The sequence below is a fragment of the Corvus brachyrhynchos genome, unplaced genomic scaffold, assembly GCF_000691975.1.
Source record: "Corvus brachyrhynchos isolate BGI_N302 unplaced genomic scaffold, ASM69197v1 scaffold63, whole genome shotgun sequence".
Lineage (NCBI taxonomy): Eukaryota > Metazoa > Chordata > Aves > Passeriformes > Corvidae > Corvus > Corvus brachyrhynchos.
This window is the reverse complement of record NW_008237227.1, coordinates 1,463,188-1,477,218: the sequence shown is the minus strand read 5'-3', so window position 1 is coordinate 1,477,218 and position 14,031 is coordinate 1,463,188. Positions and strand designations below refer to the sequence as shown.

The 14,031-nt window shown below is 42.8% G+C and overlaps 1 protein-coding gene across 1 annotated transcript in view; it reads left to right on the top strand.

Moving 5' to 3' along the window:
* Positions 1-1,433: 1,433 nt before the first annotated feature.
* Positions 1,434-14,031, top strand: part of ARMC8 (armadillo repeat containing 8) — a 59,668-nt gene continuing 47,070 nt past the window's right edge. The window contains exon 1 of the mRNA XM_017729417.1: positions 1,434-1,535. Within this exon, the coding sequence (XP_017584906.1) occupies positions 1,534-1,535 (2 nt within the window). The 5' untranslated portion in view covers positions 1,434-1,533. The remainder of the gene's footprint in view (positions 1,536-14,031) is intronic.

The following is a 14,031-nucleotide window of genomic DNA, read 5'->3' as shown; positions in this document are numbered from 1 at the left end:
TCCTGCGACAGGGAGGAGCCGCCGTGCTGCGGGAGCCTCTGACAGCCACCTTCCCTTCCCCGGGGACGGCCTAGGGCGCACAGCGATCCTGCTGCATCGCACGGGTGCTGGGAGTAGCGATGCAAAAGGTGCAGCCCGCGTGCTGCGGCAAGAGCTGAGGGTTGGCGCTTCTCCTTCTGTTCCCTGAAAAATTCATGTTGCTTAAGAGATCCGTGAAACTGATCATGTCGATAAATTCTTTTTTTGGGGGACTTCCTGCATGTGAATGTCCTTTTACATATTGCGGACCTCGTAGCTGATGGGATGGAAGCCAGGATATTTTAGAAACAGAAAGCTGCGGGATCTTTGAAGTCTAGAAGAGTTCTACGTGTAAATACATAGGTCAGATAGGTAAAAGTCTGTTGCAGTTCTCAAAAATACTGTCTTTGGTTACACGGTGGAAGTGTATCTGTAGGATTTACGTGGCATAATTTAATAGTGTTCCTGGAGACAAAGGAGCCTTGCTGCCTCTAGATGATTCTTCTCTGTGATGTGAGACCACAGGCAAGAAGCTGCTGGTGCCTCTTGACATCGGGGTGGGAAAGCAGGAGTAGACTCAGCCCGGAGCAGATACTTGTTAAAGCAAGGAAGAGTTTTCAATTCCCTTAGAGCTCTCAAGGAAAAGTCATAAAGTTAGCTTAATGAACATAAGCTTAATGAAAAGAGAGCTGGTGAAAAGGAAAAAAAAAAAAAAAAAGAAGGTGAGATAATGGAAACACTCCCTGGCACGTGTTCGTGAGAACCTGGAGGGAAAATTCCCTTTCTCTTTCCCAGCCTTGTATTTTGGAATGCTTGCCATCTCCGACTTTGGATCTTCTCAAAAGGAATAACAAATCAGTGGTGCATAAGTGTGTAGCTTACAAGCATGGTCCTGTTGCCGAGAAGAGAATTTGCTTTGTCTTATACAGCTCTATGGGAATGTTGTGGGGAATACTGTGCTGCTGTTTCATTGAAGGTGTGTGGCACAGGCTCTGAAATGTAGGTATGTTGTGACTAAGTTACAGAAAAATGTCTTGTTAGGAGCTTCCTTCTTCTGGAGAGCTTGTTTGCGGGTAGGGTTCTTGAGCAACATAAACTGCTCTTTGAAACTTTTTCTTCCAGGAATTAATTTTTATCCTATATAGTAATTAAATGTAACAAAATTGCGATTCAAGGCAGGCTGATAACTGAAGTTCATAAATAGCTCTCTGTTAACTTGCTTTGACACTTACTATGTTGTTATCTACGTTATGCACCTCATCTTCTCTAGATTATGCTTGAACACAGGGTTATCTTTGTGTGATGTTGCCCAGCAGTAGCACACTGCACATTTATGTGGGTTCCCTGCCTCTTGCCTGGGCGGTTTTGTAGACTTGCTGCTGCATGAGCCACTGTATGAATTGATATAAATTATTGCCATTGTTTGTTCTCTCTCTGCAGGAGGTCACAGCCAGTAGCCGCCACTATGTCGATAGATTGTTTGACCTCGATCCCCAAAAAGTCCTGCAAGGTGTCATGTAAGTCATTGAAACACTCTTGGGCTCTTGCTTGTGCATAGGCCAGGTGTACTTGATCTTACTAGAGTGATAGGTCAAGGGCAAGAAGCTCTTCCTATGGTTTCTTTGAGAAATGTAGTTGGCAAATCTTAACACAAATATGTCAGTATTGATATAGAGATAGTATTGATATAGACTCTCTCTGTAGTGCATATGGTTCATAACACAGCCTCCCAGTTGCCAGAAATGAGGTTAAACATTCTGTGAGCACTGAAATTCTTTTCAGATATATTTCTGCCTTTTGGCCGCATTTTGCTTCTCTTCCAGGTCTGTTGAGACTCTTTTACTGCACTGCCAAGTCAGTGTACCTGCCTCTTACTCCTTCTCCTGCTGCCATGCCTGCGTGCTGGCTTTGAGTTTTTTAATGCTTGGCTTCTGTCTCCCCGTGGGAACTTCAAGCTGCAAGAGAATGGTTCCACAGAACTGAATTTGGATGCAAGTTATATTTCCGTACTTCTGTTTCATGCCAGTGGTCAGGGTAGTGACTGAGAGAGTGAGTCAAGGAGCAGGAGTGAAACTGCTGCGAGGCTCTGGTTGTTCCCTTGCTGTCCTTGGGCTTGAGCTTTCCACTAGAATCACTTTTCCAGCGAAGTGGCAAGCGAGACCTTGCCCAGGACGGACTTTGGTGGTGAAACCAGACCAGTTTGGGCTTACCAGTAGGTTGCTGGCTGTGACTGTCTACTAAAACACCAGGAGAAGTCAGAGGAACAAGTGGATCAAAAAGCTGAGAATGTTGGTTGTGTTACTTAGCACGACCTGAGTGAGAGTTTCCCAGTGGCAGATGAAAACAGTTATTCCAGATGTCCAGGGGCAACATCTCAGTGTCCCTTTAAAATACATGAAGAACCCAAAACTGACCTGGGAGCTTTCTTGGCTGGAATACCCCCTCACCTGTATAAGAACTTCTGATACCCTGCTGTAACTATGTACAGGTCCCTAAGTCTGCTCTAGGGGAGTCTGGCTTTGCTTCCACCCCTTGGCCTTTGTAGTCCCCTCCTCAAAAGGGTGGTGGGGTGGTCCTGGGGAAGGACGTGTCTCATCCAGTGTCCCAGTGGGGTGACTGAGCCCCTCTTTTCTCCCAGGCAGATGCTCTGAGCCATGGCTGGCACTCCGTCCCTGCTCTCCTTCCTTTTCAAAGGACTGGAGCCCACAACCCTTGGTAATCCCTTCCCTATCTTTTGATATGTTACTCATCTTTTGAAGTATAACTGGTCTCCCAGAAACAGGAATTTGAGGCAGCATCTTTGTCTCAGATAACATCTGAAATTCTTCATCTTGTCTGTGGGTGTCAGTGGATTCTATGCTGAGATCCTTTTCTTGTATTTAAACACAAGAAAATACCAATTTATTTCACAATATCTCTCACAGGGCAGATTTGGATGGTAAAACTGTATTTGTGATGCTCTGGCTGAAATCTTAATTGTGAGAGTATCTTTACTGAGTCTGAGCCAGTCCTATGTGGCAGATGTGTTGTTTTTGAAATATTGGTGGGTGGGTATGTTACAGTCCATTTTAGAAAAATTGATATAAAAGATAGAATAAGACTATAAAAATACATATAAAAGATGGAATTTAGAGTAGTGTATATATGAAAAATTTCTGTCAGTCCAGGATTCCTTTTGGGTAGAAAAATACTGCTTTGTCCTTCTTTCTTTGATTTTAGGGTATATGCAGAGGTGTTGAAGTTGGAACGAGCTGGTATTTGGGGTGGACTAGGAAAGAATTAAAGTTTTTCTGACAGGAGTGCCTGTCAGAACCTTTACCAGATCTGCTGCATCCTTTGCAGAAAATCTTTGTTTCCTAAGATGTGCTGTTTTTTCCCTGCATCCTGGCTGGAAATACTGATGACCTAGATTTTTATTTTGATTGATGGAACTGTATGAATATCAAGAATGAGAAAATGGGCTGTTGTAAGAGGCTTTGTTTCTGCAGATTGTCTTCAGTTACCATAGTCCTGTTTTTCATATGCTTGAATGAATAACTTGGGCTTGGGGCTTTTTTTCATTGCGTCTTTGTAATTTTAATGAAACCCAACTTCTGAATGAGCTTTGATAAAGGTAAAATGTACCTAAATGCTTCTTGAACTTGAAAATCATGCCAGTCCAGTTTTCATCTTGTAACTTGAGAAAGCTTTAATTACATATTCTGAAAGCATTTAGATGATTAAAATCTCTTTTTTTCCCTTTCTTTCCCATGAATTTTCAGAGAGGTGGTATTTAGAGTTTTCTATGTCCAGACAATAAAGCTTTACCTGGTTAGGAGCTTTTTTATTTTTCTTCTACTGGGAAATCAGAAACCATTTCCTTCTTGTCCAGTACTGCTGCATGTGGGTCTATTGATCTTATTTCAAAATGTCAAGTTTCCTGCAGAACAACTGTTCACATCGTTTCTGTCCTGCTCATGTGGATATTGATAGTGGGTAGGAAGGGGAGAATTGTGAGTACCTGCCACTAAATCCTGAATTTCTGTTCAGGATTTGAAAAGTTGAGATGACTACTGCCTTTTTTACTGTACCTGGTAGTGAACTAAAGTGTTCAAAGCCCATCTCCATACCCACATCTGTGTGGCAGTGTGTGTTTTTACCTTCTGCTTACTGTCTTTGTAGATGAGCAAGGTTAATGTAGTGGTTCCCTTCTGTAAACATGAACTCTATATTGTGGCCATGCTTATGCTTGCGAGGTCTTTTCAGGTTTGCTTTGTATCTCCTTAGGTGCTCCTGTGACCCTTTCCTCTTGCTGTTGTAGAGCTCAGGTTTTCTCCAGCGTGCTCTAAGTGCGTTCTGCAAGGTCAGCACTGATGTCAGGTGTGCAGCTCGTGTTGGCAGTGCTTGCACTGCCTCACACAGACACTGCAGGGCATTAAATGCTGTGGTCTCTCAGAGGTTCTCTTCAACGTTTTGCTGTTACTGGCAGAGGAGCAGAACAGAAGTGGCTCTGTAAATTTCTGTGTTTTTGTGACAGCTTCATTTGTCCCAAGGTGGTTGCTGCAACATCATCTTGTGCTCTGCAGTATTTATTTATTTTTTTAAAAGCATTTCTGCGTTGTCATCCTTAGACTGTCATTTGCTTTTCACCTGCTGTTAAGCTCAGGACCACATTGTTCAGATACAAGACTGATACCTGTTTTTATCCTCTAATTTATTTGCTGGCTGGGGGCTTCTTTGAGAGACATTTTATCATGCTTACATTTAGCTTTGTGCCTTCCAAGTGGCAATCTATCATTTTATGGAGAGCTGTGTAATCCCACCTCAAGGCTGGGTTTGAAAGGAGCATCCTTTCTGACAAGCCTGGCTTACTCAAGGTCCCAGCTGTTTCTCATCAGGCTGTTCCTCAGCAGTCAGAGGGTGTCATCCTCTAAGACTTGTAGATTACCATCCTTGTAGTGCACTGAGAGGTCCTGTGCTACGGCTGTTAGACAAGCATTTTCCAACCTCACGTGAGCATTTTATTTCTCAGCACAGTGAAAGAAACATCCTATAGAAATGGCACGTGGTCCTCACACAGTGTGTGTTTTGCATCCAACTTTTTTTATTTTTCTGGTTTGGGTCTGTAATAAGTGTTCCAGGCACACGTTTAGATGGCTGTGTAATAGTGTCCTGTGTTCTCAGCTATGGCTGTCGGAGGGATCATCAGTGCAGTGTTCACACATGCCCACTGCAAAAACTCTGTGAAATATGAGAGGCAACTTCATGAAGTGGGAAGAGAGGAAATTCCCATCTCAGTTCTAATGGAGCAACAGGTACCCCCCTTCAGACAGTTGTGAAGAGGCTACTTCTGCTTCTTGTTCTTATCTGTTAAACAAACCTTCTGTAACACTAACTGATGAACACTTGTTTCCACATTTTGCATCCCAAACAGCTGCATGACATTTTCAGTCTCAGTGGGTACTTCTGAACCTCGGTTTTCTGCAGGAGCTGTTTTGGTTTTGTGCATATTCCATTGGCCCTGTGGAAACAGAGCAGTCCTTGGAGGGTTGTTCTGTCATAGTTTGCCCCTGTACGTTTTTGGTCAGTTCTGTTGTCTCCTAGACAGTACACTGTAGTAAATGCATATCCCGCATGAAACTTGGAGGTGTGGTTGGCTAACAACAAGTGATGTAATTTTCCGAAGCATTGCTTTTGTGCAGAGTCATTCATGTGTTGAGGGAAGAGGCTCCTCAGTCCCTCATTGGTGCTTTGTGAACTGCAGGATGGGCTCTTTGTGGCTTGGAGCTGGGAAGCTGCAGAATCTGACAGAAATTGGAGCAGGTTTAGGTGGTGCTGGGAGCACTGCTCCATTTGTTGGTTTTTCCCTTTCCAGAGGTGAGCTGTGAAGGAAGGCTTTTCAGAGGGAGAGAAGGAACTGAAAGGCTTAAACATCTGAGAATTAACCAATGCTCTGTGCAGAGGGTCTTTCAGTGCAGTGGTTTTTCTAGTCAGGTGGAAGGATGGTATAGACAGAGGGAAGAGAGGGAGATGCACTTCAGTGCAAGTGTATTCCTGTCAGAGAAAAGGTACTCACACTTCTGTGCTTTTTTTATAATGCAGCAAAAGGTGCATATGCAGAATAGCTTTTTTTGGCAATAAGTTGTTATGTGTTGTAACTCCTGGTCTAATATTTAGAGGTGGGCTAAACTTCAGGTGTACCTATGACATTTGGCCAGCAATTTCACCCTTACAGGGATGTTTAATATTTCAAGCCTTGCAGTTACTGCTCTGAACTCATGAGAGAATGATGGTTATTGACTCTCTTTCGCTGCTGCCTTTGAGATGGCTGTGAAGCCACTTTTCTCCAAAACCCTCTGTTGATACCACCCTCAGCACGGTGATACTGTTGCTGCGATGATTTCAGGCTTGGAGTCAGATGAGGGAGGAGGAGCAGCCTCTGTCAGACTGGCTGATGGAGCTGGAGAGAAGGGGGCGAGCATTGGTCGCAGGAGTCCTGAGGTGGGACTCAGTAACAGACCTCAGGCTGAGCACAGCTGAGCACTACATGGCCATTCAGAGTTTACCTTGCCCTTTTTAATCTGTTACACAAAGGCAGTGGCTGCCTGCCTGCAGGGGAGGGCACATGCAGCAGGCAGCTGAGGGAGAAATAGTTCTGCCCTTTGGGGGTGTGGGGGGTGTTGTCAAGACTGAACTCGGAGGTTGGGCCTGAGGGATGTGTGCCACAGAGCCAGCAAGGCTGCTGAGTTTGTGATTCTTCGTATTTGGCATTGGGAGTTTTTGGTTCCAAGCTGCCAGTTTGCACTGATTGGAATCAGTATTAAAAAAAGTTGAATTTAGTGGCTTTCCAAGAGAAGCTCATTTTCCATCTGCAATATGGAACATTGATGCTAATGCCCTGTGAAGGGTTGGCATTTCTAATAACATGCAAAGGACAGAACTCTCTTTACCAATTAATTTGTGTACCAGATGATTCAGCTGACTTTAGTGTGTATGCTGTGGTGCTGGTGCTGAACTGATAATGTCAATTGTTGAGATGCTGTTCTTTGGGGATTGTAGCAGGAAGGCTAGCTCATTGAATTACTTGCTAAAATATACTTCAAACAGGCATTATCTGAAATGTCCAGGAACTCCAGAATGTGAGAGTTTATGGGCCTACAGATATTAGGGGATTTCTGTTCTAATGAGAATTTAGTAACGCCCATTTGAAAAAGGGAATTTAGACATGACTAGGCCAGTGCAGTATCTTAGCCCTGATGGCTATTTGGAGATAAAAATCAGAGGTTTTGCTTCATATCAGAAGGACTTTAGATTATTACAATCTAATGGGTAGTAGCTATGTTAAATTAATAGGGTCTGGTGATCCTTCGGTGGTTGCTGGCCTAAGGTGCAGTGGACAGTGTCAAACAATATTCCAAGGTCATATCTAGAACAGCCAAGTGCATGCTGCAAGGCCATTTTAAGCTATTTTCCTGTACTGAATGAAGCTTAAAACTTCTTCATGTGGATCACTTGTCGTGGGCAATATTCTGTAGATAAAGAGTGGTGGGCTTAAAATGGGACAATGGACTTTAAATAAAAGGGACAGTGAATGAAGAATAGTGCAGTAAAAATGTAGTGTTACAGGTATCTCTTGGTTTAATGAAATTTCATTTAATTTTAGCTTAAGCTGTGGGATGCACTGCTAAATGCTGAAGGCAGTCCTTCATACTGGGAAGTGAAATATCCTTGGCAGGGAGATAGAGACATAAAAACCCAAGGTACCACAGTTACCTGTATTTGATATTTTGGGTCATTCATGTGAAGCAGCAGTGGTGGAGCTGCTCTTCTCATGTGGTTTGGCTGTTTCAGGACAGTTGTGAAGTGTTTTGCTGATCTGTCATCACGGAGCAGGGATTTTCTGAGTGAGGATTTGTGAGAGTTCTGCTGAGCTGCAGCTGTTTTGCCCACACCTCTTTTGGGATAATTCTTTACTGTTAGGACCTAGTGTGGTTAAATGGCAGAGATTGATGCTGAAATTGAAATGCTGGTAGCACGGAGCTCTCTCGAGCTATGGTTTTTGTGGTTTTGTTGGTTTTGTTTTTTTAGTTTATAAAGGTTATATAATAAAAGTTAGCTAAACTCCCATCCTCCACTAATTTCAAGCCCTTTAAATTTGGGTTACATTGTTTTTAAGGCTGAGTGAGGCAAATTGTCTATCCATTACTGATCTTGTGTAACTTGTAGCACAATATCCAGACTTAGTACAAAGGATGAGGCAATAAAACATACTTGGGAGAGGTGGGAGAAGTAGCAGCTCCCTTTTGCCAGTCCAGGTAGAGACTGCAAAGGAACTTGAGTTGAAACTGCAGCCAAAGACATGGAGACCTGACGTTGTTAAGCTTGATCAGAAGGGCAGCATGTGATGTAAACTCCGATGTGGAAGTGAAGGTTTGGTATGAGAGGTTTCTGCAGTCTGTCACACACAGCGAGAGGAGCACTGGAAAACAGGATAAATTCAGGCTAGGAGCAAGCTATCAATATCTAACTACAGGTATGGGTCACTGAAACACTTCCCTTTCTGTTTGGTAGACTTTCTTTGGCAGGAAAACTTACGACACGGTAAGTTGCCTCTCCAGAGAGGATACTTGAGATAGGAGTTCAAGCATTCTCAGTGGCATTGTGATATGGAGGAGTTGGGTTAAATGATCACTTTTAGCGTTATGTGTGTTAAATTCTCCTGTTCTGTGATGCTGTAATTATAGCCAGGTGCTATTTTTCTACAGCACTTTGATTTTATGCACTGAGACTACAAAATTAAGATGGAGAACAACCATGGATTGAGGAGCTTTTGTTTAAATATTGTTTGTTTAGTTTGCACGGTGTGTTGATTGTGTCACAGTTTCCAAGTGTTAAAATTCAAAGGAGTTGAGTAACGCTGTCTTGATGTGCTGCTTTGTTCTCTCCTGTAAAATCATCTTTTTCATTGCATCAACTGATATTTTTGAATGGGATTAGAAATCTTGAAACTTTGCTTCCCAACTTGATGATTAACCTTAAAAATAAGCTGATTTAGGACTTCTGTGGTTTGCTTGAGTTGGCAGGAGTTTGTAACATTTTATTCACTTGATTGGACCAGGAATCATGTTAGTACACTCTGCTTACTAAAGGAGTAGAAAACAGCTTCAAGCCATCTTAGTATCCATCTTAGAAATTAATTCTGTGACAGTATGGATGGACATATTTTAGCATGCAAAACTGGTCATTAATTCCTGATGTTATTTTGCATCTGTCTACAAAAATGGGAGAGCGGAGGGAAGGGAGCAGGAGGAGGAGACAAAAGCTGTAGGAAGCATAATTGTCCAAACTTAGCTCCTCCTCAGTGGGCTTCTGGCTGTAGTGCAGCCAGTGCAGGTGCCATTTGCTTCTATGATCCTGAAACTTAGAAACTCTCCTGGAGTTGGGGCAGCTGGTTTTTGTCTGAGCTGTGTCCCTGTATCAGCTGCCAGTACCTCGGCTTTTTAGAAGGTTGTATTTTGAGTTTTTGAAACCTTTGAGAATGCTGCTTTGCATCACTCTATTGTTGGTGACTTTGGGCAGCCCCTGGTAGAGAAATCTCCAGCCCTGATAGTGCTTTGTGTTGGGAGCTTCCTCTGGCTGTGTAACTGGCTCAGAAGCTCTGTGAACTGTTTCATACTAAAAGTGAAAGCATTGGCTGGTGGTGCCCAGGGCTACTTTTCCTTCTGTGATTGTTCAGCTCATGTTTCATACCCTCCTCTGTCTAGGAACCCCTGAGATATGGCTCCTTGCTGTTTTCAAAAGCCATAAGATGAGGAAATGTCATGCAGGCTGTTTATTTCCTCTTCTTCTGTGGAGTTCCTGTGGCTGCTTCCTCAAGTCACTCTGGTTTGTTTCAAGATCTTTTGTATTGCTTTGGTGGAAGGTGACGTAGGAAAGTGCCCGGGCTTCCTAACAGAATTCTACAGTTTGTTCTGTTTGTGCTTGATTTACTGTATTTAAAGATGGAGGTAGAACCAAATTGCCCCGTGGGTGTCCTTGTATCCATGCTGCTTTCTCAGGGTTTCTTTTGCAGGAGAGATGCAGGTATGGGGACTCACTGGGGATGCTGTGAAAGTCGCTTCTTTCTCAGCTGGGACCTGAGCTCACTCTTCTGTTGCATTGGGATTTTATCCCGTGGAAGGAGTCCCGAATTTAGAACTGACCTCATGAAGATGTTGAACTTCAGTAACTTCTGTGTAGGATGAAGGTCAGCGCCTCAGCTTCTTTCTGCAATAGTAATTTTCATTGACTGCTAATTTTCTCAGGGTGTAGACATTTAATAATATTTTTTTATTGGTTAAGAATCATTGAAACTGGTCTTTTACTCACAAACTGTTATATTTAATATTGCTTCTTGCTTATCTGAAGTGGCTATATCTGGTGCCTTTAAGTAATTACACATTAAATATCAGAATAAAACCAGAACTTCATACACAGGTGGCAGATTAGTTCCTCTTGTAACTCTTCTCAAGCTGTATTTAGATGGAAATTAGATTTTTCTTTAGTTTAATGTACTCCTAAAATATTTTAAACACTCATGCTCTGTTCATATACTAGCATGCATTGCACTTTATTTATAGCTAATTAATTGAACTGATTGCTTTTGGGTTGCAATGTTCCAAAACATTGCTAGAGCTGATAAACATCACCTGATAATTTTTTTCTGCTTTTCTCAAGTTTGTAGGAAGAAAATCAGTCTTGCTGCTCTTCTAGTCTCTAGGTTGTTTCATAACTTAAAGCTGAGTGGTCACAGGGCTGAACTGATAAAATGGTATTTTTATTTCTTTAAGAAGCAATAAGAGATTGAAAAAGCTGGTTTAGCACTTCAGGAAGCAATATTCCCAAGCACTTAGCTAGGATCTCGGCAGTATTTTATTGTTGGCAGCCTGTGTTACTCCTCCTTGCAGGTTTTTTTAATGTAAATTACTTAATTGCACTATAGTAAATGTCAGCATAAGTATCAGGTTTTAAATCTATACATTAAATTGATTGTAATTCAAGTTATTTTGTTAAATGATTCGGAATTTAGTCTGAATCTAAACTATAAGATTTAATATTCAGGATATTAAAAAAAAACAAACCAAAAACCCATCCAACCTCGAATGCATCTTAAGGGCTCTGTTTTATGGAGCTTCAGATTTGTCTTTTGGCTCTCCACAGTTGCAGTCCTGAGCTGAGAAACTCAGTAGTGCTGAGGTGTTCTGGGTGCAGGTGCCCAGTCTGAGTTTCTCTTGGGAGGCTGCTCTGGCTGTGCTGGTGCCTGGCAGCAGGCTCATAACCTGCTGGAGAGCTTGGAGCTGGGAATTGGAAAGGCTGCATCTCCCTCTGGATCATGGTGCTGTCAAAGGTTAGGCCTGGAGTCACCACAGATGAGTTGTTCTGCTGAAGTTCTCATCTCCCTGTAACTGCATTGTTCCTGCTGTTCCCTCCTTCCTCATGCCAAGGACTCCTTTGCACAGAGGAAATGGGAGCAGGGTGCCTGACATTTGGAAATAAAGTGGGTGTTAGTTTTGGACTCAGTTTCTGAAGTTTGTTACCTCTTGTACAAGATAGTGATCTTTGCTGCTTTTTTTTTCCTTGGATGAATCTCACGATGTCTTGGATCTGAAATCAGTCAAGCTTGAACTCGTTGGAGGTGGTGTTCTCAAATAAGGGAGTCACCCTCAGTTTTTCCAAGGTTTATGATTCACCAGGGACCTGGTAGTCTAGAACAGCATGTGATAGTTCCTTACTTCCTAGGGAATTAGGTTTCCTTATCAGGAAAACCTCTATAAAATGTCATATGGAATGACATAATTATTTTTCATAGTACACAAGAGAAGTCTACTACTATTCAACATTGAAATATGGTATTTGAAGGGTGTTCTTGCTTTCCATAGCCACGACTTCCTGTGTACTGAATAGGGTCACTTCTGCAGGTGGCAGCTTGGAAGAGAGAAGTGTGGCAGGGAACTTGGGAATGCCATAATGCACACAGACACGGGGACCTTGGAGTCCTGTCTCTGACAGGTTTTGGTCACCTTACCAATATGAAGGTATTTGACTTGCCTGCAAGTTGAAGTTGGTCAAATGTATATGTGTTGGATTTGTCAGAAATTTCAAGCTTGTGCTGTTTCTTACCTGTCTCACATAACTTTTCTGAGGAACTTTATGAACATGGGATGGAGAAATTAATCTGAATCACTTACAGATCAGGACTGTGCCCTCACTAACCCCCTCCACTTGAGTGTTATGGAACTTGGCCATGCTCCTGACACTTGTGAAAGGGTCTCTAAATCAAATTCTAATAGGCAGTACTTATTAGATGGTTATAAGGTTAAGAAACCATTCTGTTATGGGATTGGGCCAGGAGTCACAAAAGTTGGGTAGTGCTTGGTTTCGGTTTTGTTTCGTTTTTTTTTTTTTTTTTTTTTTTTTAACACAAAATATGGTGTAAAATCACCTGAGCAGAGCATGAAAACATCACCAAAATCTGTTTGTTAATTTTCAGAGTGCTTGATTAGTGCCTCCTCTTTAGCTCCCTGAGATGCCTTTGCAGACTGTGGATACGGTGCAGCTTTTCCCATGGCTCTGGTGCCTCAGGGTGGCAGGGAGAGGCAGCCTCTTCAGAAGTCCTGGAGTGGCCTGAGCACTTTAGTACCTGAGCTTAACACATCTGTTGGTGCAATTTTCATTATTGCTCTGAGACATCTGACCATTGCTTCTGCCACTGTTTTGGACTGACTCTTGTATTTCACAAACTTTTAAAAATGACCTTTACTGTGAAGGGTTCAGCATAGAAACCACTGAAATACTGTTTCTGATTTTAGTGACATCTTCAACTCCATTTGTGGAATTTTCAGGGGCTTCCAGCTTAGCCTGTCTCCTGACCTTGCTCTTTCTCCTCTACCTCCTGACTTGTGGTGTGAAGTTACCCAGCTTAGGGAGACACAACGGGAAGGTGCAGCATGTCCCACTGATGCTGAGCTGCCTGGAGTTGTGCTGGGCTGGCACTTGCTGTTCAGTGATGGCTTCTTGGCTGGGGGATTCCTGACTCTGCTGGATTCAGGTGTGCACAGAACTGCAGCTGAGCTGCTTTTAGTGCTGCTCCCGTGCTGGAGCTCCGAGATCGCAGCCAGACTTGGAGCTAGTTTGGAATTCCTTGAGCACCCTTGTGTATGCAAGGGAGAGCATGTGGAGAAATTCAGGGAGAACAGGCAATTAGCTTTTGCTAATTGGGCTTTATGAAGGTCCTGTTTGTGCCAGTGAGGTGTTGCCTGCCTTGGCTAAGAAGTTTTTTACAACTCTAGTGGAGGGAGTTGTTAAACTTGGGGCACTCTGGACAGCTGCCTGGTGCAGTGAAATCTTTTTCAGAGGGCACCAAAGGACTGTGTGGTGTTCCTGCTGGCCAGGGCAGGTCTTACAGGATGGGGATGCTCTATGGTTCTTAAAAATTTCAGATAGCCACTGGGAGAGATGGAGAGGCAAGAAAATGTGCTCACTTAAAGCAACCACTGACGCTCCCAAATTATTTGAATAAATTATATGCATAGTGATTAACTTAATCAGTTTTGCTGCTAACACTATAATTATCTAGTTTTGGTTTTTTGTTGATAAAGAATTACCTGAAGTTGATCTCTCTTCGTTCTTTGCTCTTAAAGGCCCCAACAACTAGAAAGCTTCCTAGAAATGAATCATCTTGATTTTCTGAAACCAGTTCTAAGTTGCAAGCTTGCTTTCAGATTTTCTGGATGTTCATGTATGCTCAGTGTGCTCATTCAAAGAGAAAAAATGAGCAGGTGGTGATCGTTTTTAGGATGCAGTAGCAATTTTCTGAGCAAGGATGCAAACTACAGGTTTTCATAGGAATTCTTAGTGTGCACAACCAGTGTCTGCTTTCCAAAGTGCTTCCCATGTTCTGGTACTGCAGTATGAATGCCTGTATGTACTATGTACAGTATGAATGCCTGTGTGTAGCCTTGCAGTGACTCAGGCAGGAAAATGCTCTGGTTTCCA